Source organism: Onychomys torridus, chromosome 15 (genome assembly GCF_903995425.1).
Source record: "Onychomys torridus chromosome 15, mOncTor1.1, whole genome shotgun sequence".
In the NCBI taxonomy this organism is placed as follows: Eukaryota; Metazoa; Chordata; class Mammalia; order Rodentia; family Cricetidae; genus Onychomys; species Onychomys torridus.
The window spans coordinates 977,636-999,756 of NC_050457.1; the positions used below are offsets into that span (position 1 = coordinate 977,636).

General features: G+C 38.8%; 1 protein-coding gene across 1 annotated transcript in view; it reads left to right on the forward strand.

Annotated features, from left to right (window-relative positions):
- Ell2 (elongation factor for RNA polymerase II 2) overlaps nt 1–22,121 on the forward strand; it is a 65,902-nt gene that overhangs the window by 23,502 nt on the left and 20,279 nt on the right. The window contains exons 3-4 of the mRNA XM_036207292.1: nt 15,119–15,240; nt 19,742–19,905. Coding sequence (XP_036063185.1) covers nt 15,119–15,240; nt 19,742–19,905 — 286 coding nt within the window. The remainder of the gene's footprint in view (nt 1–15,118; nt 15,241–19,741; nt 19,906–22,121) is intronic.

The window sequence follows — 22,121 nt, forward strand, 5'->3', positions numbered from 1 at the left end:
ATTTAACTGGTAGCTTTAACAGCTTGAATAGTGCTATAAATTCTTGCAGTAGAGTCATTAACTCCAAAGCAGAGGTTTAGATTTTGCTTTAATTTTTTTTTTGTTTAAGCTCTGAATTTAGCATATCATTCAGAAATACTTTGCTAATTATTTATTTTACTTTGTAGGGACTGGGGAGAAGATTGGATCTAAAAGACTAAATTATACAGCATTTGAAATTAGTAGGCAATTTCAACCCACCCTGAATATGCTTCCCACAGACTGCCCTTCCCTTCCCGACTTGGTACCTGGAAAGCAACGATAACTATCAGCTTGGAACAAGCAACAAAGACAAAAATAAATCCCCAGCACTGCCTTTCTTCTTAGATGATATGCCTTCCTCTGGCTTCTTTCCCCCTGCTGTTTCTGGTTTGGCTAGCCCACTAGTTTTGCCAACGATTGTGTCTAGTCTGTCTGCTCAAAAGTTGCTGACTAGGGGTTGATACTCTTTTCTCTGAATGTGACTAATGTTAAAGATATATTCTCCAATAATGATATTTTGTTTTAACATTTTGAATATTATAGTGATTAATTGTATTTATATTGAATTACAACTCTTTGCATTTTAATTATCTAAGGTGCTAGTTAATTATTTAACTTTTATATGCACACAAACATTTTTCTAATCTCATTTAGCTAAGGATATGAGCTGCCCCCAGACACTCATTATCTCCAACGAATGAAATCATACTCTGAAGCTACTGTAAATTAATCAGCTTCCCTAAGTTTATATTGTCATTTATGTCTGCCCTTCTTTTCTTTCTGGATAAGGACTAACCTCTGGGCTTTCTAAATGAGCAGAGGCAATGAGCTAACTTCAGTATCTTCACAGCATTAGTGGGGTTCGCTGCAGGCTCTGAGACACAGAGAGCCGAGCCGAGCCCTTGCCTCTCAGGAATTGAGAATGGCGGCAGGTGGGAGAGTGACTGTCTGTTTGCAGGCCTCGCGCACTGTCTGACGGCAGTTTCTGACTTTAACTTTGCAGAGACCCTCCATAAGGGGTACAATAAGACAGGTCCCCAAAGCATGAGTGTGGAGAGGAGTGCTCACTCCACTCTACTCTTCACTTTGAGAAGTGACTGGAACTTTTGACTGATCGGAAGGGTCACAGATACTATAAATTGCTAATTCCAGTCTTTGCTCAGCAACATCCAGGCACCAAGGTAGACAGTGCAGGTGACAAAGGCAATCGATTGGGACCTTTAGATGCCAGCTCTTACTCCTAGCAGACATGTAATACATTGTTTATGATCAAATTTGTCATTGACAGCTTTGGGGTTTTTGCTTAGTTGTTTCCCATTAAAAACTAAAATTTGTGCTGGCTTCTGGCTTCTACAGGCATTAGCACACACATGGTACACACCTAAATAAAAGTAGAAAGATTCCCAGTCACAGTCCACTGAACTAAAGTCGTTATCTCCCAGTAGGTTACAACCAGTGTCTTTCAAACACTGCAGGAGCCCATCATCTAAGTTTTAGTCTAAGAGTCGTGTGGTCAGATTGCATTTGAACATGCTTTGCCAATAGCTGCCTGACAAGATTACCAGGACTTGGGGTGATGAGAGAAGAGGTGAATGGGAAAGTTGGAATGGGGAAAGTCAAGGATAGCTCTGCGTGTATTGCTTGAGTATTTGGTTGGATGGAGACACCTTACTCAAGATTGAAGTGGATGAAACAAGAGGGTGATTGTTTGGTCATGCTGTGTGGGAGCTGTTTCAATTAGCTCTCCCATATCTCTACCAGTCTTCTTTTGTCAGAATGGAGCTGGAGCTGTCCAGTTGCCATCAGCACCAGAAATTTGTACCAAAATGGTTTTCAGAAAGCAACTTCAGAATAGGTTTTTTTCCTAGTAAAAGGAGGAGGAGTCAGCTTTATAGAGAAGATTCTGAAGTGAAACTGCACTTACAGACTGTTTTTCAGCTGTGGAGAATTCTCCTTTATTTATGAATACTTAAAAGAGCATTGCTACTAAGAACAGCAACAGATTAGAGAGGGCTGTGTCCTAACTCAGTGGTTATGCACATCATTAAAGCTCTGCAACATGGCCGTGAAATTGTCAGGTGAGCAGAAGACCATATAGGGTAATGTCATTTTATCAAATGAGTATAGTCTTGAGTAGCCATTCAGGCAAAAGGTGTATCATTTGGTTTTCATATGATAAAAGTATTAAAAAGCAAACACAGTGGTAACTGCAGAAGCTCCAGTACTGGTTACCTTTGGTAGGGAAAGGCAGCAGAGCCTCAGAGAAGGAGACCCGATAGCTGCCGTCATGCTGGGACAGGTGTCAAGCTTTGTAAATACAACTTTGCCAAGTTGTATTTTTTATAGAATTAAATATGTAAATTAAAGTTTGCCCTTGTTATTACTAATTTTAAATGTAATTATTTATTTTCATGGGTTAAATGTAAAAGAAAACTAGAACATACTTCAATAGATGTCCCCAAAAGGCAATTTGTTAGCTGTATTTTTTAAATGTACATAAACAAACACAAAAGAAAATTTCCAAGATGTCAGAAAATATAGGTAAAAGGCTGAATATTAAAGGTTTTTTTTTTAATAAAAAAAAAAAAGAAGCTGACGAGGGTGGAGAAGGCAGGTCTTGAGAACTTATCTATAGTTAGACACAGCTGACTATTGTGCTACTCAGCTACTTGATAGAGCTGCCTTGTCATCTATCAGTGGAGAAAACCTCCTTTCTGCTCTCTCCCCAGGCGAAGTTGCTTGCATTATCAAAGCTGTGGGAGGAGAGGTGTGTGCCTTCTGAGTTAAGACTTCAGGGCAGTGGTATTGTGGAGGCTGCTGAGGGGTGGGGTATTCAGTCTGGAAAAGACAGATTAGGGAATAAGCTGCAGCAGTTGGTTAGATTTGCAAGATGATGTGCTAGCAGAGTTAGGCTAACAAAACTCAATTCAGTAGAAAGTGATTAAGAGTTAAATTGGGTCTGTGCCAGTAGGCTGACAGCTGGCCCCCTCCCCTAGAAAAAGAACAGTCTGAAATATTTCAAAAGCTGATAGTCCTGTGTTGTGTTGAGGATATATCAGAGTGGAAACAGAAATTGTAGCCACATTACGAACATAGTAATACTCGACTAACCAGTACTGAGCACTTCTGTACAACTCAGGTGGATGCTTTTGATTTTCTCAATCAAATGTTGGTAATTCACTAAAGTCTGTCTTCAAAGATTAGGAAGGGAGGTCCCATTTCCATCGGACAGTGAGCAAGTACTGACTTGTCTTGCCACAGCTGTCTGAAAGTTCTGTATTTGACTATAAAGAAAAACAGGTCTAGGGATGCTTGCAGTTTTGTTTCTTGTTTTTCGGGGAAGGTAGTGTTCTGTGTCTTCTTGGAGAACTTGAAGAAAATAGACTTACAAGTCCAAGGTTGAAGACACTTTTTTTTTAATGCAGCTTTCAAAATATTTAAGCTGATTGAGTGATGAACAGTAAGGTTTCATAGTGATAGCCTAGAATCTAATTCATTTTTATTCATCCTTTATTGTTTCTGTTTGAAAAACAAAGTGAATGGATGTTTTAGGACTGTGTAAAGCATAGACAAGATGAGACAAGCATGTCTCGACCAGTCAAAAGCAATTCTGTTGGAGTTCTAGTTTTGTTTTGTTTTTTTTTTCCATTCTCACACATTTTTAAAAGTTGCCACCTGGATATAGTGGTGGTAGTCTGTAATCCCAGAATTTGTGGTTGATAGCAGGAAGATCAGGAGTTCAAAGCCAGCCACAGCTACATAGTGAGTTTGGGACTAGACAGAGCTACATGAAACCTCATCTTAAAAAACAAAACAAACAAAAAAACCTAAATAAATAAAGTTTTAAAATTACATAGGCAGTGTATTTATTGATTAAATGTTCTACTTTTAAAGCTATATTAGGAACATTTTTCTATATAGTAAAGGTTACATTGAAATAGCTGCCTAATATTTTACTGTATGAATATACTATCACCCATTTAGCTGTTCTTTGATTAATTATAAAATAACAGTATATGGAACATCCTTGGGCATTCATTTTGTTTTCATCTCTGTTTCTTTAGGATAGATTCAGAGATGTGGAACACAGTACATCAGAAAGAATGCTGTTTTCTGTTCCCACAGCTTTTTTAAGTGCTCTCAGGAGGTATTTCCCCTGGCCAATATTGAATGCATGTTTGTTTTTTGTTTTTGTTTTTATTTTCAAAGTAATCATTTAATAATGTTTAAAAACTAACAGGTGGGCTGAAAAGACAACTCAGTGGTTAGGGTACATGCTGCTCTTTCAGAGGACCTGAGTTTAGTTCCCAACACCCATGTCAGATGTCTCCTGACTGCCTATAACTCTAGGGGGTCAACATCCTCTTCTAGCTTCTGCAGGCACTACACAGAGAGAGATACACACATACATATAAATACAAATAAAGATGTCTTTTTAAAAAACTGACAGTGTGACCTGCTTAATAACTTCTGACATATGCTGAGTACTGCAGTGTTTTTAGATGCCAGGAAGTATCACCAGATGTTTGCCTGTCTCTATCTGGTAATGCCAGAAGGAGTGTATTTGATTTTTTTTTCTTTTCTTTTTATATTATGCATCTTTCTCCCAACATAGTCTTTATGTTCATAATGTAAGAGACTCTATGAGATAATTATAGTACTTATGTAACCTTTTACATAGTTTACTGTTTTGACATTTCTGTACACCATTGTTTATAGCCCTAATAATTTAACATGCTTGGTTTTCTGCATTCTCCTTTTGATGGCTGTCTCCTGTAAAGGAACATTACAAACTTACAAAGCTTACCTCCACACATGTCTGCACACTGTAGGAATTCAGTGAGTTATTGGCTATTGATAAAGAGGTAAAATGATTTACTACTTCATATAGCACTGTTGTCCTGGAGTGCTTGCATAGTAAGTGGTGCTGCTATGCCCTACCAGAAGTATGTGACTGTCCACAGAATAATCACCTAAATGTTTCATTGTGTGCATTGTCCACATGCAATATTGCTCTTTGGTTGTTGTGTAAGTATTCGCCCTTTGACAGCATCTCTTCCTGTGTGTGAAGACATTGGCTTAATGATTCTCCCAATAGGCCAACCATACCATCCCTAGACATCTTTTAACCCTTTGTTCTTATAGCCATAAATCAACTTATCTGGAGGTTTGACAGGTTTTCTCTTTGTATCTCCTGTATGACATCAAGCTGCCATGTCTCTTTTGGAATCAAAACTATGGTCTCTCATTTAACACTTGATGTTCTGTATCAGTAGCTGTGGAATCGAAAATAGTTTTTATTCCTTTATAGGTTTAGCATTTGATTTTTGACTTGTGAAAATTAAATGGAAATACATTGTATAGAATTATATATGTATATTCTACCACAGGAATTATTTTCAGAGCAGGTAGTTGAAGAAAGGTCTATAAAAATTCAAGTACTAGTGGCTCATTCATCTTTAGAACTGTGTTTTGATACAAGAAATGTGAAAAACAAGAAAAGGAATCCCAAGTGGTCAACTTCCTTTAAAATATTTATTAAAATAGTAATAATAAAACAACTAACGACCTCATTCTTTTACATTTATTTTAATTTAAAAGGCCAGCTGATCGACCTGCTTCTAGGAGTCAAGTTGGAAGGAAGGGGAGAACAATGGCTGGAGAGTAGGGACAACCAACTAACTCCATTATGCAACCAGGGAGGATGCGTGCTGGAGTCAAAGACTTTGCCACCTCATGCACACAGCTTGCTGAAGATTGATTAAAAAAAAAAAAAAAAAAAATCTAGATAGCTTTAAAAAGAAAAAAATTCTTGAGATTGAAAGTAGAACACAGAATTAAGAGCTGGCCACCCCTCTGTTTCAATTTGGAAATGTCCTTCTTCAAACCCAAGAGTTGTTTATGTTAGTGACATACAAGTTTTCATGATGATGTTGATTGAATTGGACTAAAACCATGCATTTTGCAAAGTCTCGGGCCTAGGCCAACTTTTCTGTTGATCTTTAGGGCAGCTCCCACCTGTCAGGTTTAGTCTCTCCACTAGATTTACACCACTGCTGGTGACTGCCAGGCACAAACCCTAGGTCTGCCAGCATTTGCCTACAGTTCCCCTTGGCATGACGTGCTTACCTCAGGACTTCAGGGGAGCAGGAAGAGAGGAGACCTGCAGGGATTTGGAACTTGTTGATCATGTGTAACATTTTTTTCCTTGTAAAACTCAGATTTGAGCTTTGTTTCAGAGAAACAAACCATCTTTTCAAAAGATAAATTTCTGATTTATAATTGACCAGGAGAATGCCTCATTTGAGAAGTTTTTAGTCTCTCCCTGAGTTCTTTAAGATGCAGTGTTTTTTAAGAAGTTGGAGAGTGTTTTCAAATGGAATTTGGTAAGGACAAGAGTTTCTGCATTTATGTAAAGATGAAGTGCACTTTTTTTTTTTTAATAAAAAGACAAGGGTGCAATATAAATCTAGGTACCACAAACCCAAGAAGCCACTTCAACCATATTTTTGGGCTAAACATAGCACAAGAGGTTAGAAACTTCCTCATCCTGACATGTGTGCCTCACAACAGGTAGCTTTACCCTCCCTCTGTGTCTTCTCTGGGGCATCCTGGTTTTCCAAAATCATTTGTGTTTTTTTTTTAATCATTGGCATATTTTTTTTAATGTTCATTTTTCAGATAAATCCTGCAAGTATTTATGAGGCATCTACAGTGTCCCAAACATAAATAAAAATTAATAAGACCATGGCCCTTGATTCTAAACAACTCAGTCTGGTGAGAGGAAAAGAAATAAGTCAGTACTCAGTGTTCAAGTTAGTGAAGACAGCAGTAAAGGGTGAGGAGACTATGGGGATCTAGAAAAGGAGAAACTAAGCCCACCTCACCACAGAAGGCAAGGTTCCCTCAAGGAGAAAAGGACCTGCACTGAGTCATAAGTTAAAAAAAAAAAAATGTTACCACAAGGTAAACAAGAAGTAGGAACATAGCCCAGTGCTTTCTGGTAACATGGTACTGCCTCTGAGACAAAGTACACAATGGAGAGTGAGGTCCAGTTGAGCTGGTTTAGTAGAAGAGAGCTGTGTGTGTCTATAAAGCAGCTTTGATCTACTACTCTTGGATAGGAGGGAGCTGGATGAAAAAAAAAAAATCAATAGTATATGGACTGATGTGTTCAGACTGACATGTAAGAGTAGTTTTAATTTAAAAATTGAGTTATTTAGGGGATAAGAGCTGAATGATTTAAGGATGGGATTAGGAAGGGATCAAATTGGAAGCTGAAAGACATTGCCAAAAGTACCAGAGTTTGAACCAAAGCAAGGGAGATAGATGAGAACACACATTTAAGAAATCACTGGGACAAGATCTGAGGGAAAGAAAGCTTAGGGGAGCAGGGGATCCCAGCTGGATCAAGAACAGAAAGGGAGAATGAGGAATAACAGACCATGATAAATCAAGACCACATGAGAACAGGAATAGGCAGAGTGCTTGAGAGGTCCCCAGAAATCCACAATGATATATCCTCTGTAGACTGCTGGCAGTGGTCGAGGGAGGGCCTGATCTGACCTAGTCTGGTGATCAGATGACTAAACACCCTAGCAGTCGTCTTGGAACTCTCATCCAATAACTGATGGAAGTGGATGCAGAGATCCTCAGCCAGGCCCCAGGTGGAGCTCCAGGTATCCAACTGTCGAGAAAGAGGAGGGACTGCAAGAGGGTGAATTGTTGAATCCAAGATTGCAAAAAGCACAGGGACAAATAGCCAATCGAATGGAAGCACATGAACCAACGGCTGTGGAGCCCCCAACTGGATCAGGCCCTCTGGATAAGTGAGACAGTTGAATAGCTTGAACTGTTTGGGAGGCATCCAGGCTGTGGGACCAGGACCTGTCCTTGGTGCATGAGCTGGCTGTTTGGAACCTTGGGCTTACACAGGGACACATGCTCAACGTGGAAGGAGGGGACTGGACCTGCCTGTTCTGAATCCACCAGGTTTAAATGAGTCCCCAGTGGTGTCTTGGTCCTGGAGGACATGGGAATGGAGGGGAGGGGCTGGGGGGAAGGTGGGGGTGGGTGCGGGAGGGGGAGGACAGGGGAACCCATGGCTGATGTATAAAAGTAAAACACATAATAATAAAAAAAGAAAGAAAGAAAAGAAATCACTGGGGAGGAGAAGCAGCATGTGTGAATGTTTTTAGTTGGGGCATCAAGGGTGTTTGAGAAGGAGAGGGGTGGAGGCTGTGTCGCCAGGATAACAGTGACCTTGGTATCTAAACCAGGTACTGCAGTAGGAGATTATTCAGGGATGTGAAGATAATTTAGTTTCTTTTCTACGTCAGCATCAATTCTGTGTGATGTATTTAGATTTTTTTAAATGATTTCTAAAATAAGAATGTTGAGAGTTGCTGAACTCACTGGGGGTGGGGGGGGGTTGAGTTTTTGCTCTCAAAGAATTTAGTCTAGCCATGACTATGTTTTGAACAAACTACTTAGATTTTCCCCCCATGGCTCTCGCACTTTTCTTTCAAAAGCTCCTTTAGCATCCAGTTCAATTTCCCATTCATTTTTAAATATAAATTTGTATTCTCTCATGTTCCTTAGAGTATATAGCTTTTCTGTGGTATATCTCTAATATCTATTATTTGCATCTTTCCCCTGACAATAACTGCCCACCCTACCCCCCCCCCAGTTTTTCCTGGAAATACTCATCTGCTAACTAACTTACTCGTAGCCACCTGGTGTCTTCTAAGTAATTTTAGCCATGAAGCTGCAAAGTGAGTCATAGCAGAACTCATATTGAAGCCCTTTTTAGCTGGTGAAACCAACTATGGTCAATTGTATTTAAGATATGTACCCAGCTTGTTAGTGGGTTCAGTTACATTAAGGTATTGATCATCACTTTCAAGATGAAAGATAGCTGGAAGGAGGTGGTAGGACATTTCTATGTATGCACACATTCAAGCAATTCTGTTTTTCAGACAGAACACCATGTCATCATTTATTCTGTCCTGCTGCCTGTTGTTTCTCCCTATCTCTTACTCCTAGCCACCACTCTCACTCTGCTAGGTGTCTGTACATATCCACCGTGGCAGAGAGCTTAGTCAGTTTTGTTCAGTAGTATACCATAGAAATTCACACAGCGCCCAGCATAATAGCATTCACTGAATATCTGTGGAGTAGTGAAACTAGTTTTACGAATAATAGCAGTTGTAAGTACTGCCGTCAGTCAGTGTTTCCTCCAAAGTGTGGTGAGTTGAAAAGAACACATTGAAGGGTGAGAGTGTTAAGCTAGGCAGTCATTTTTCTAGTCAGTCTCTACCCCACCAAAACAGCAACAGCAGCCCCGGTAAAGCTCAGTTTGGGGCTGCTACCTTTTTCTTTTACCCGAACTACTTCAGAAAGGCTATGCTGGGTCCAGGTGAGGACTATGGAGACTAGGAAAGAAAGCTATTCTCTTCTCTATTTCCTTTCCTTAGCATGCATCTTGCTAAGGAAGAAATTAAAGAAACAAATGGATTTATAGTATCCTGAATTATTTATGTAAATTGCTACATGACATGACTTTTTGGAAAATTTCCAGGGTTTCTCTTTGTGCTGGTTGCATTTGACATTTTACACAACTCTCATCAACAACAAAGTATCTGTCATGAACTTCCAGATATTTCTAGCGTGTATTAGAATCTCTCCAGTCTCTGCCCTTAGTTTTTTCTTACATTTCTATACTTAATTTTTTCTGCTGTCATCAGTGGGTACCTCTACTTCCTGCTTCTATGCCCGCACATTGCTCTGTACATCAGGGTTGTTCGGAGGCCATTGCTTTACTTCCCTAAACCTATCATGTTGGGCCTAGAGTCAGAATAGCAGCTCTCGTTGCTCTGGCTTTCAGGTTGAGGTTTCTATTTTCTGTCCTGATTCTGGGTTATCTATTCTGCCCCAGTACTGTGAGACCTTTATAGTGCACGCAAATAGACCTCTCTAACCATTTTTAGGTTGTTCGGAAATCAGAATCATTAAAAGTCTGTGAAGAACTTGAAAGCAATAGAGAATTATAATGCTTTCATGCTTACAGCAAGTTTCACCTATATCTAAGCTTAGTGTACAGTCTACACTCTGTAGAGTTGAGTGTTAAGTATACCAGTCAGACGATACTAAGATACATGCTGGCTTTCTGAGATACTGGGTCACACTAATTGGTTTAAATCTCCAGTCATTTTCTTTAACTTGGCATTTCCCAAACTTATTTGAGGATAGAATCCCCTTTTTAAATAAAACTTTTCAACGTATTTTGGAAATGCTGGGGGAAAGAAAGCAGGCATCAATTCTAGTTCTGCCTGAGACATTAATCAACGTTTTTACTCATTCAGCAAATACATATCAAGTGACTACTTTGTGCTCTGCACCATTTAAGATGCAGGCAGTACATTCACAAGCACACAAAAGTATCTGTCTTTGAACAGCTTATATTCTAGTGGGGGAAGAAATGCCATAAACATAATATTATAAGGTAATGAGTGTTTCAGACAGCCATGGAGCAAAGAAAGTGGTCTGAGAGTATAGGGGTGGCAATTTTAAATGTGAATATAACCTCAAACAGCTCACTGAGCCTCTTTGTCTCTAATTTATAAAGTGAAGAAATGTGAAAAAATGACCTGGGCTCCCCTGGTCCTGTGGTTCAACTTCAACCCCAAGAGCTGCCATATCAAATTGTGGCACTGCTGGTTCGTAAATGTCTTATTGAGCATTTACAGTCAGTGTAGCAGAAAAGGTTAGGTATTAACACTCATATAATTACTGCCAAAGAAGAGCACTGCCATTTAAGTCTTTTGTAATATCCACAATACAAAACATTTAATTAAATGAAAAGGCCTTACTGGTTTTGTTTTTAATGTAGCATATACTTTGATCCAATATGAAGTGGGAAGTATTTTACTTAACAGTGGGGGACCTCTGCAGCACAGGTACCAACCACTGTTAAGCAGATATCAGTGTGCATGCATGCGAAAGTTTCAGCAGTGTGTGCATGCACTTCTGCCCTAGATCCTAAGATAGCAGGTCTGTGACTGATGTTGAAATGACCTTTCGACAGTACTCCATTGCCACATGCCTGAGCCTGTATCTGAATAATTAGAAGCCTTGACTTACACACCATGGTATACAGTGCCTATGTTAATTATAAATGTCTGAAAGTTTCCTGGAGCTTTTTCTCCATAGCTTTTTATCGAGGATAGACTGCTGTTGCTGAGGAAGGTTGTAGGTTGTGGACTTAAGCCTTTGATGTTTTTGTAATGAAATTTAATAACTACTTTTTCAATTATCTGGATATGGTGACAACATTTCTATATCCTTCATCCTAAATAAGAAACTGAAACCAGTAATCTTTAATACTTTCTAAATAATATTTCATTCTCAAGATAGAAATTGGATGCAGTTTATTTGTGTAGGTATTTAAGTAGGCCTTCAAGAATGAAATGGCTATACAAAGTAACACTTAGGTCTCCAGCTGGCAACTCTGTGTAGCACCTTAGCCCCTAAGCAGAAAAACTAACATACTGGAGAAGGCAGGTTGTATATGTCAGTTAGAGCAGGTGGGGGACAAAAGACTAAACTAGGAGAATCCAGTCAAGGCCATATCTGGGGTGGGTCTGAGACCTTAATTCAGAGCCATTAGAGAGCTAGAGTTTCAGTAGAACTGACAGTAATGCACCATTCTGCTGTCCTATCATCTATCTAGATAGCACCTTATTTTCATTTAAGCACCAGCCTTCAAATGTATGGTGCACAGGAAGCAGCGGGGTGTGGGAGGACATGTGCTGTTCTGTGTGGACCTGGGCTCAGCCTTGAGGACTGGGCTAACTACCATGGGAAATCAGCTCTGAGGCCTGATTTAGAAGCAATCTTATAAGAACATCCCTTGGTGAGAGAGGAACTTCTCCCATTTTAATTTTGAGTATTTTAAGCTTCTCCTCTAATCAGGGGAATGTCTTTAAGGACTCATGATCTGTTTGAAACTTTTAGCTAAATACCTTAAGTTTTGTGACTTCCAACTAGAGAAAGAAAAGGAAATAAATGTGCATAAGCCATATTCAAAGAATAGTTAGCTATTCCGTGGCTCATATACTCTTACTTATCTTTTCTGCTCTTCAATTTTCTCATTGGAAATTATAAGACTGAACTAAGGACTCAAAGTAAAGTGGCTCCTTTTGTTTGAAATAGATACTTTATTTCTTTAAAAACATAGTTTCTCTTATATAGAAGTCAATGGACTATGAATTCCAACTTCTTTTTAAAGGCATCAACTTAAACCTGTTTCTAACCCAAAGTTTCCATATGATCTTTGGCTTTTTGGGCAATTCAGAGGCTGTGCACTGTATTTCATCAGTATCTCTGACTTCCCACTTGGTGCCAGAAATATCTTCCCATTCCTCTTAGAGGGGTGGCCAAATCACCCCTTGGAAGTTAAGAAAGGAAAAATATATACTTCGTATAAAAGACTGCAGGGTATTTGGGGAAATGGCTCAGTGGGTAAAGTGCTTGCCAGAGAAGCATGAGGACAGGAGTTTGGATACCCATAACTTACATAAAAAGCTGAGTGGACTTGGCTGCACATGTAATCCCAGCACATGTGAGGTAGAAACAGGGAAGCCCCAAAGCAAACTGTCTAAAACAGTTATTTCCAAGTCCAGTGAGAGGCCCTTCCTCAATATATAAAGTGGGGAGCAGTCAAAGAAGCCACCGTCATCAACCTCAGGCCTGCACACATGCACACACACACACACACACACACACACACACACACACACATACACACACAGATGTATACATAACACACACATACACGCACACATATACATACATACACACACATACATATGCAAAAGTTAATGGTTTTTAAAAGACATAGAGGTAGTCTGTGAAGCTCTGTTTATTAGACATCTGAGTTAAAGATGTGAGTTAGCTAAAACTTTTTGGTGAAAGAATAATATACATTTGTAAGATTTATGTATGTCTACTCTCTTTAAAAAATGAAAAATATAAATATGATTCTAGTTTTTTTAATGTAGGCTAAAATCTAATAAGTAGGATAAGTCTTCTATACTCTCAACAGAAAAATGGTATTGTATTTCCAAGTCTGAGATTCACAAAAGGAAAACTTTAGGCCACAGCCTGACAGTGAGACCTCAACCACTGTGGAAATCTCCCAAGCAGTCAGTTTCTGCAAACTGAAATGGAGGGTTAGGCTTGAGGGTGGATATAAGTTAAGAATCATGGTCGAGGAAGATTTCATTCAGAAGTCCGTACCTTTCCAACTTTTTCACTTCCTCTCCCAGGCCTTAGGAAGACATTAGGCTGTGCTACTTCCTTGTCAGCAGGACCCTGCTCCTCTCAGGGAAAAGAAACAAATGAACACTGTGTCAGTATGTGCATGCACTAGCACGAAGGTAGAATTTATGTACTCCTGTGTTCAGTAATAGCATCCTTTTAACTCTTGCATTCCTCAGAAATAAAGGATTGAGATGTTGTATATATACCAACTAGGAATGGCATTTGTACACCTGCTAAGTAAGCTTGATAAGTACCTATAAACATAGTAAATTAAGACATGTTCACAAAAGTAATGCATTTTAGAACTGGTAGAAATATAAGGTAAGTAGAGAGTAACTATAGCACCCCTTCCACAGACATTTATAGAGTAAATAATAAGTGGACACTTGGTTCTTCAGGAATTGGGACTAATTCAAAATAAAGAGACAAAGATCATTGAAACTGATGGATAATAGAAGCTGTATGGATTATCTGATATTCAACAATCTTTCTAGCTCTACACAACTCTTTTGAATCTCTGTGGAAAACATGTGTCCCATGACTTAATCTCTTCAAGTTCTCATTCCTTGAGCAGTTAATTATTACATGATAACCATTGCCAGACAACAGACGTTAGTCCATTCTTAGCTTTCCTTCTTTTCTTCTGGGAGTTGGAGATGGTGGCTACAAGATCATCTTAGCTTGAACTTCTCCTGTATGGTGTGAGTCAGGGGTGTCCTCTGCTCAGACAGGGGTGACACAGGGATGCACTCACTAGCACATCTGTGATTGTGCCATGTGTGTAGAGCCAGTTAACTCTGCTTTGTGATCATTCACAAAGAAAGGACGTATTTTTTGAGCAGAATGGCTTTTGCAGAACATGATGTCCCTTCCTACTTGCTTGCTATGTTACTAAGTATTTTTACATTACCTACATATTCTTTTTTATAACCATCACTAAACACGGTGGCAGCCCTGTAAACCAAAGAGAAGAAAAGCTTCAGGTGCTGAGAAAGGAGGAGCAATTGATAGAAGATTCTAATTCCTTGACACAAGTTTACTGAGCACAGAAAGTATATCTGATTCAGACCCAGAGCATCAAAAGGAATCCTTGCTGATAGGCATTCTAGTCTCACCTAGTAGGGAAACAAGAACTTGAGCAAGGCCTCAGAAAAAAACACCTGACCAGATGTCTCTAATTCCAGCACTTGGAAGGGTAGAAGCAGGAAGATGAGGAGTACAAGGCTTGCCTCAACTTCTATGAGCTGAAGACTAGCCTTGCTACATGAGACCCTGTCTCAAAAACAACTAGAACGAAAACCATGCTTGCCCATATCTGAGTGCTGCTCAGAGCTCAGCTGGGGCAGACTTGCAGTATGTCTTCTGTGGGCTGTTGACCCTGTTGCATAAACATGAGAGTGGATGAGGGACATCAAGACACACCCCAAACTACATTTATGCTTTGTGTTGCTAGTTATTATTCTTCAAAAGTACTATTCAAAAAAGTAAGAAATAAAGATATGAAATGTGTATTAAGACAGCAAAAGATTGGATTGTAGAATATACCTCAGAGACCATTATATCATCTAGACACTGTTTCAGCAGTGCTCATATCTGAACAGGAGTGATTACCCACACTTAAGGGTAGAAATGAAGAAAGATTATGACATAAGTATGTCAGGTTGCTTGAACTATTTGGTCATTTAAATGCTATGAAGATGGATGATTGACTTGGACAACCAGTGAGGCAGAACTTCATAAGCACTGAAGTGTTTCTCTCTCTCCCACCTTTTAGCTTGTCAAAATTCCCAAAAATGATCCCCTCAGTGAAGTGCACAACTTTAACTTCTACCTGTCAAACGTGGGGAAAGACAACCCTCAGGGCAGCTTTGACTGCATCCAGCAGACACTCTCCAGGTGAGTACTTCCCAGTGCAGAGTGCTTGCTCTTAATTAACAAAATTAACTAGTCCCTCGATGTTTATTGATTTAATTACACAGCTCATTTATTTCAACATATTAACCACCTATCATATACTAGAAATTGTATGTGTCACTGGAGTATAATCACCAAAGTTATACAATTCAAAAATACTATAAAATGAGTTTTTTAATTAAAATCAACTTTGAAGATTTTTTTAAAATGTTTGTTGTATTTAAGTAAGGTTGTCTTACATTGTACCCAAGGCTTTCTATAAAGATAAGGAGGGAAAAATATATATCCTGTGTGCCTTCTTCCTACACCTCTGCTCTATCAAAGTCTTCTTGCCTAGGGCAACTTCTTTTAGTTTTATTGAACAGCCTGCTGGATACCAGATATTTAATTCCAACAAAAAAAATGCAAGAAAAATTTTAAGATAAAATAAAAAAGGGGTGGGGAGACTAGACACCTCCCCAGGCCATGACTCCCTCACTGGCATTGACTCAGGAAACTATGAGCCATTTGCTTGTTTTGCTGTGGTTGTCTGTGGTAAAGTGGGAACCCTGAGCAGGAGTTTGTATTCTGCCCCGAGGAAGATGGAAGGTTGTGAGTATCAGTCCCCCAGTGTAAGGCTTTGACACTGCAGCATAGTAAGAAAACCAGTCCGTGTTTGTGGCTCATCCACATAGTATTTGAATCTGTAAGAACCGCCATGAGAAGGAAAGCTGAAACAGGAGACAAAGACACCTTCCTGAAAGTTCCAAGTTACTCTTTCCATGTGGTTTAAACTGCCTGAGTCCATATTGGTGTTGCTTTAAAACAACCTCCCCTAAAACTTGGGTATGAACTGCATACGTTATAAATTAGATAGCCTTTTACATTCCCTTTACTTCAGTATCTACTGGCTACATGTGGTTGTGATATTCAGTTGTTCAAAATTACATAAAACTTAAAATTTCATTGTTTACTCACATGAACATTTCACAGTCTCAAAACGCACATGTGGTTACCACAGTTACATCAAAGATACAGGATATTTCTACTGTTGCAGGAAGTTCCCGGATAGCATTGCAATAGACCGGAATCACCAACTCTCAGGGTCTTCACTTAACAGGTGACCCATCTGTAGTTATGTAACTATTAGCTTGTGGCTGAGCAAAACGAGAAGTGAATTCTCCAAATGTCTAGCCCAGGGTTCCCTATGCAGCAGAGTGCCTGACTATGGTGCTTGACTATGCGATGGTATACTTTTGTTTTCATGGTGATAAATTTCAGTTTATACCTATACCCACATTGTTTTATAAAGTACCCTGGATCATACTGAAGGACTTGAATTGAACTTTATCCCCTGAGAAATCTTAGGAAAAATTTGTTCTTCCTTCAAAACCATATCTCCTCATAATCCTATGTTCTATCATTTTATATATATATATTTGGCTCAGTGGGTAAAAGTGCTGTCAGCAAGCCTGACAACCTGAGCTTCATCTCCAGGAGCCTGGTTAAGGAGAGAGCTGACTCATACAAGTTCTTCTCTGACTTATACACACTCTGGCACGCATGCACCCACATGTGCACACACAAAATGAAAATTTTAATGTAAAACATATTTAAATAAGTAATATGGTTTATCCTTACATGACATATGCACTGTGTATTTATTTGTATTGTACTTACTTAGAGAAAGATTTAAGGTTGATTATATGCAGAACTGTCCATGATGCAGCAAGAGAAGAGAAACAGAAAAATTTGTGAGAACCTTCAGACAAATACATTAGTTTTTTTTGTTTGTTTGTTTGTTTTTTCACCAGAAAACAAAAGCACTAAAAACTTTTAGTTCTCAGCTGGGTGTGATGGTACACACCTTTAATGCTATCACTTGGAAGTAGAGGCAGGCTGATCTCTGTGAGTTCCAGAACACTCAGGGCTATGTAGAGAAACCTTATCTCAAACAAACAAACAAACAAACAAACAACAAACAAACACCCTTTAATTCTCAGTCTGCTAAGTAAGTTAGCTGTCACCTAGCTCCATTTTTTTCTAGTCTGGACTCTAGTAGTGCCATGTCTTCAAAGGCCCAGACTTTCTCAGTGCAGGCTGAGCTTACATAGAAACTCAATAAATGGATACTTAGCAAATATTACTGGTCTCCTTTGGTTTCTCTCTACACCTTCAAAACTTTCTCACATATAAAATGGAGGAAGTCTCAAGTCAAAATTATCTTCCAAAGATTTCTTAAAGAATGTACTTATGCACAAGCTTATTGAAAATGTGCAAAGATACAGTGATGCCCTCTCAAATGTGGGGAACAGTGAGTGATCCAGGCCCGAGAGAAATAAAAGGAACACCTGTATGGGTGAACGGAAATCTCCCAGTAACTAAGCTGAAAACACAAAGAGTTCTGTGGAGCAAAGTTTCTGACCTCCCCAGATGAGCACTGTTTAAGATCTTTAGTTCATTGTGACTGACATGAGTTCAGCTTATTCTCACCCTGTGTGTTCCCTTTTTAATAGGGAGAGATGCTAAAACTCAGACTCCCTCACACCAGACTTTTACTTCATTAAGTCTTTTTTTCCCCCCTCTCTTCCGGGAGTTAAACTTCCTTCCTGGTCCTCTTTGAATGGTTTATCAGTATTCAGAGATACTCAAGTCTCCTTTATTAAAAAAAAAAAAAAAAAAAAAAAAGTAAACAAGAAACAAAAACAACTTTCCTTTCATGCACTTCTCCACCCAGAGTCTGGCTTCTCTCCCCACTTCACTAGATCTGCTTCCTTGAGTGGGCAGTGCCTTTCCTTGTCCCCAAAGCCATACTTCTGGATGCTTTATAGTTCTCTGCTCTAGGCCACTTTACAACGCATACCACTCCCTGCTTTGTGAAGCATTGTTGTAGTGGCTTCCACAGGGCATAATACTTCCTGCATCTTTGGCTGCTCTCTTATATCTTTCTTTTCTTCCTGTTTGTGTTCATTGCTCTTCTCCTAAGACTTCTTGTTCCTGGTCACTATCTTTATTTTTGCCTTTCTTCCTCTTCTTCCCTCCCATGTCTAATCACTGTTCAATTCCCGTCAATTCTGCCTCTTCCACATCTCTAACTACTGTGCTCTTGTTCACACATCACTTCCTGTGACTCCTGACTGGTCTCCCATTATTCACTCTTGCATCCCCCTTCTTCCTTGTCTGTTCTCCATGAATATTGATCTTCCTACAACACAAATGAGCTACTTCTGTTTTCAGCCTCTTATTCTCTTCAGAATCCGTAACATCGCCCCAAAGCCCTGCATGATACACTTTTCACTCTATTTTCAACTTCATGTCTAATTGCCCTTTCTGCCTGTCTTTGAATTGAATGTTGTGCTCACTCTGGGCCCGCACAAGTTGATGATCTTTCTGGGGCATGTTTATCCATCTTCCCTCCTGTTCAAGTTGGCTTCATGACCTTCGCACACATCACTTCCTCTAGAAAGGGCAAGTGAAGCATCCTTCCCGATATTCCCTGTTTCTTGCCTTTTGCCCACTTCGTCCATCACTGTCACCCATTAGAGAAGCAGCTCCTTGAAGGAGGGACCACTTCTGCCTTGTCCTTGTCCTGGGTTTTGTTCTGCCCAATATTTATGAGATTAATTAACTGTTTTTAAAGAATAATATTTGTAAAGAGAGTTATTAGCAAAATTTTCAAAATTTTAATCAACTTTTTAGTTTCCAATTCAGTTTGGAAATAGAGAAGCAGGAGTGCTGATTCTCATTACATATTTTCCCATTTGCTTTAAGGCTATGTAGTATTTTCTTTTAAATATTAGTTGTGACTTTACCATGATCTCATAACAAATAATGACATAAACATTTTTAATAATCACTACATTTAAAATTAATGTTAGTGATTTAGGATTGCAAAGTTATTCAAACTTCCATGAAACATTAAAGCAAGGCCATTTCAAAATCTTGTGTTAATATCCAGGGTACTTCAGTGTTTTGTTTGTTTTGTTTTTTTAATGTTTCAGAAAGAACCACTTGCCCCAAATTTTTCAGTATTTGCTATGTAGAGATTTAAGGAAGTGGTAAATACAGATTCTACAAATTTTAGCTGTACTACTAATACATTATTGGAAATAAAAAAGAATCATGGGCAAGGTCTTATGTTGTTCATTGTTTTCTCTTAAAAAGTAAGGTTTTAAGTGTTTCTCAGGCAAACAAGTTTAAAAACAGTTGACTAGTAAGTGAAAGTGTAACTACAGGGCTTGCTGGGGTCCTGCTCTCTGCTCCTGCACTGTGTTTAAAAGTTCAATTTGGTCTCTAGGAGCTCATTTTACTCATTCTGTTCAGGATGTTAAAAAAAAAAATTAAGGGCATAAACATTTTAAATAATCTTATTTTAAAATTAGCATCAGTTATTTTAGGATTGCTAACTTATTTAAGCTACCAATTTTAGGATAATAAAATTCTTGTTTGCCATTATTGTGAAAATGATAGTCCTCTCTAACAAAGCCACTATCTCACTTGACAGCTCTGGAGCCTCCCAGCTCAATTGCCTGGGGTTTATACAAGATAAAATTACAGTGTGTGCAACAAATGACTCCTACCAGATGACACGAGAAAGAATGACCCAGGCAGAGGAGGAGTCCCGTAATCGAAGCACCAAAGTTATCAAACCCGGTGGACCATATGTAGGTTTGTATGGACATATTTCTCCTTCCCACTGCTTGATTGGACTAATTCAGGATGGCTGTAGGTAAAATACTGGTAATACAAATAATGAAAACACAGAAATTAATTTTCAGGACATAAAAAAAGTCTTTTTATTCCTCTTCAGGTTGCTGGTAAGTTGAAGAACATAGTTTAAAGTTTTATGACTTTTACAATTCTTGATCCTTCTGTTGGCTACTTAATATTACTTCACAATACTCATACTACATGAGGTTGTAACAGTGGTCCTTTATGTTTTCTTTGTCATTGGATGATGTGAGTTCAGTGATGGACAGTGTAGTTCCTGTTTGTACTTTTATAGAGCTATTTTTATAATCAAAATCTCTTAGACAAAAGTAAGTTGATAACCTCATTATTATAGATTTTGCTTGTATTTTCAGAAGACTATTACACAATTTTTATTGTAGAAGTATAAAGTGTTCTTATGGCAGAGTATCACAGCCAAGCAGCAGGATGATGATTCTCTAGTTATAATTATGATCCCCATCCTCGTCTATCCCTTAATTAAGACCCTACCCCTCCCCCATTGTCTTTATCATCAACTCACTCAAATATGCATCAGATGGAAGGAAAGTAAAACCAGATCAGCAAGGTGAGTGTCTCTTTTGTGAGCAGTGTCCTGAACAGCTTTAATAGGTCAATTCATAGTGATTAGCAAAGACAGAATGATAGAGTGAAGATGAACTGTTCAAGTCCCTGGTTGGTTTTGTAACTCAAATCACTGAAGTGTGAATACTGAATTAGATATTAATTTGGAAAAGTAAATGTTTCCAAAAACAGTTTCTTAATAGACCCAAATCCCTTATCAGTACCTCTCCAGGTTTGGTGTAACTCTGCTCTGGTTTTGCTTTGCTGACCCAGCTATGTTACATTCAACTTTGAAAGCCTCCACCAATGCCTTTAATAAGTGTCTTTGGAACAAAGCCAATGCTCCTGGGACCTGGTGCTCAGCTTAGATACATTTAGTTTGGTTTAACAACAATTCCTGGCTTCCCCAGGCATTTGTACCCACAGGACCTAGTACACTGACTCGTACATTACCAACAATGAGATTTCTCACCTTCTTTTCCTGTGGAGTGAAGTAACAATTCTCAGCCTTCTTTCTTCTTCTATCTTCTTATTAAATAACTTAATTGGCTGAATTATTTTTAAACCCATAAGATATTCTTCCACTTAACATTTTAACTATAAAATGTGAATTATCTGTCAATATTTTTAAAAGTGTGTTAATCTAATACCATCATTTTATAAACAATAAAGCAGTTACTCAAGTCATCAGAATGATTTTCCCCCTAATATAACCAGCTGAGAACTCTTACCTAGATTTATTCTAAAGTTTGAAAATCAGCAAAGACTAATATACTTTTCCTATGATTGGTACTTAAATGTCCCTTGTGTTGGTGATGAATTTTGTATGTTTCAATAATGTGGGGACTAAGTCAGTTCACTTGTAGTTTATACATCTAGCTTATAAGGTGGGTAGGCTGGCTGGCTGGCTGGCTTGTTTGCTTGCTTGCTTCCTTGCAAGAATCTCACCCATGGTATTCTGGACTTTACTGTGTCAAACAGGCTGGCTTCAAATTTGCAAACCTCCTGCCTCATGACCTCTTGAGAGCTGGGACTACAGGCATGAGCCCCCATATCCAGTTTGTATGACAAAAATTTCAGCATCTGAAATCCCTCCAATGATGCACTTTCTAATGGTTCCAGAAATATTAGAGCTTGAAAATTTTCTTATAGGGATTATAATTTACATATACTTTAGGAGTAACCTATCTTATTAAAAACTTAAACTTACCAAAGTATAAATCTGAACAGATGTTGTCTCCCTCATCTCCTCAGAGCCCTGCAGGTATCTCTGCCATCCTGTGTCCTCTTTTTCCTTTTCCTCCCAGTTTTGTCCCCAGTTCTTGACCACTCCGCTATCACAGTACTCTTCTCTGATCTTAAGTCTCGTCATTAACCTCCTCGGGCATTTTCTCTGAGTCACATAACCCAGGCTCTTTTTAACTCTCCTTAATATGGCCTGTGTCACAACCCTTTAGTTATTTGTATTGTAATATCTGGACTGCCTCCAGTTCCTCACCTCAAAGTTCAGAAACAAATAGTATTGTTAGTCAAAGCCAGATCAACTCTGAAGATGCTAGGGTCCCATTGGGCTTTCTTTTGTTTACTTTGAG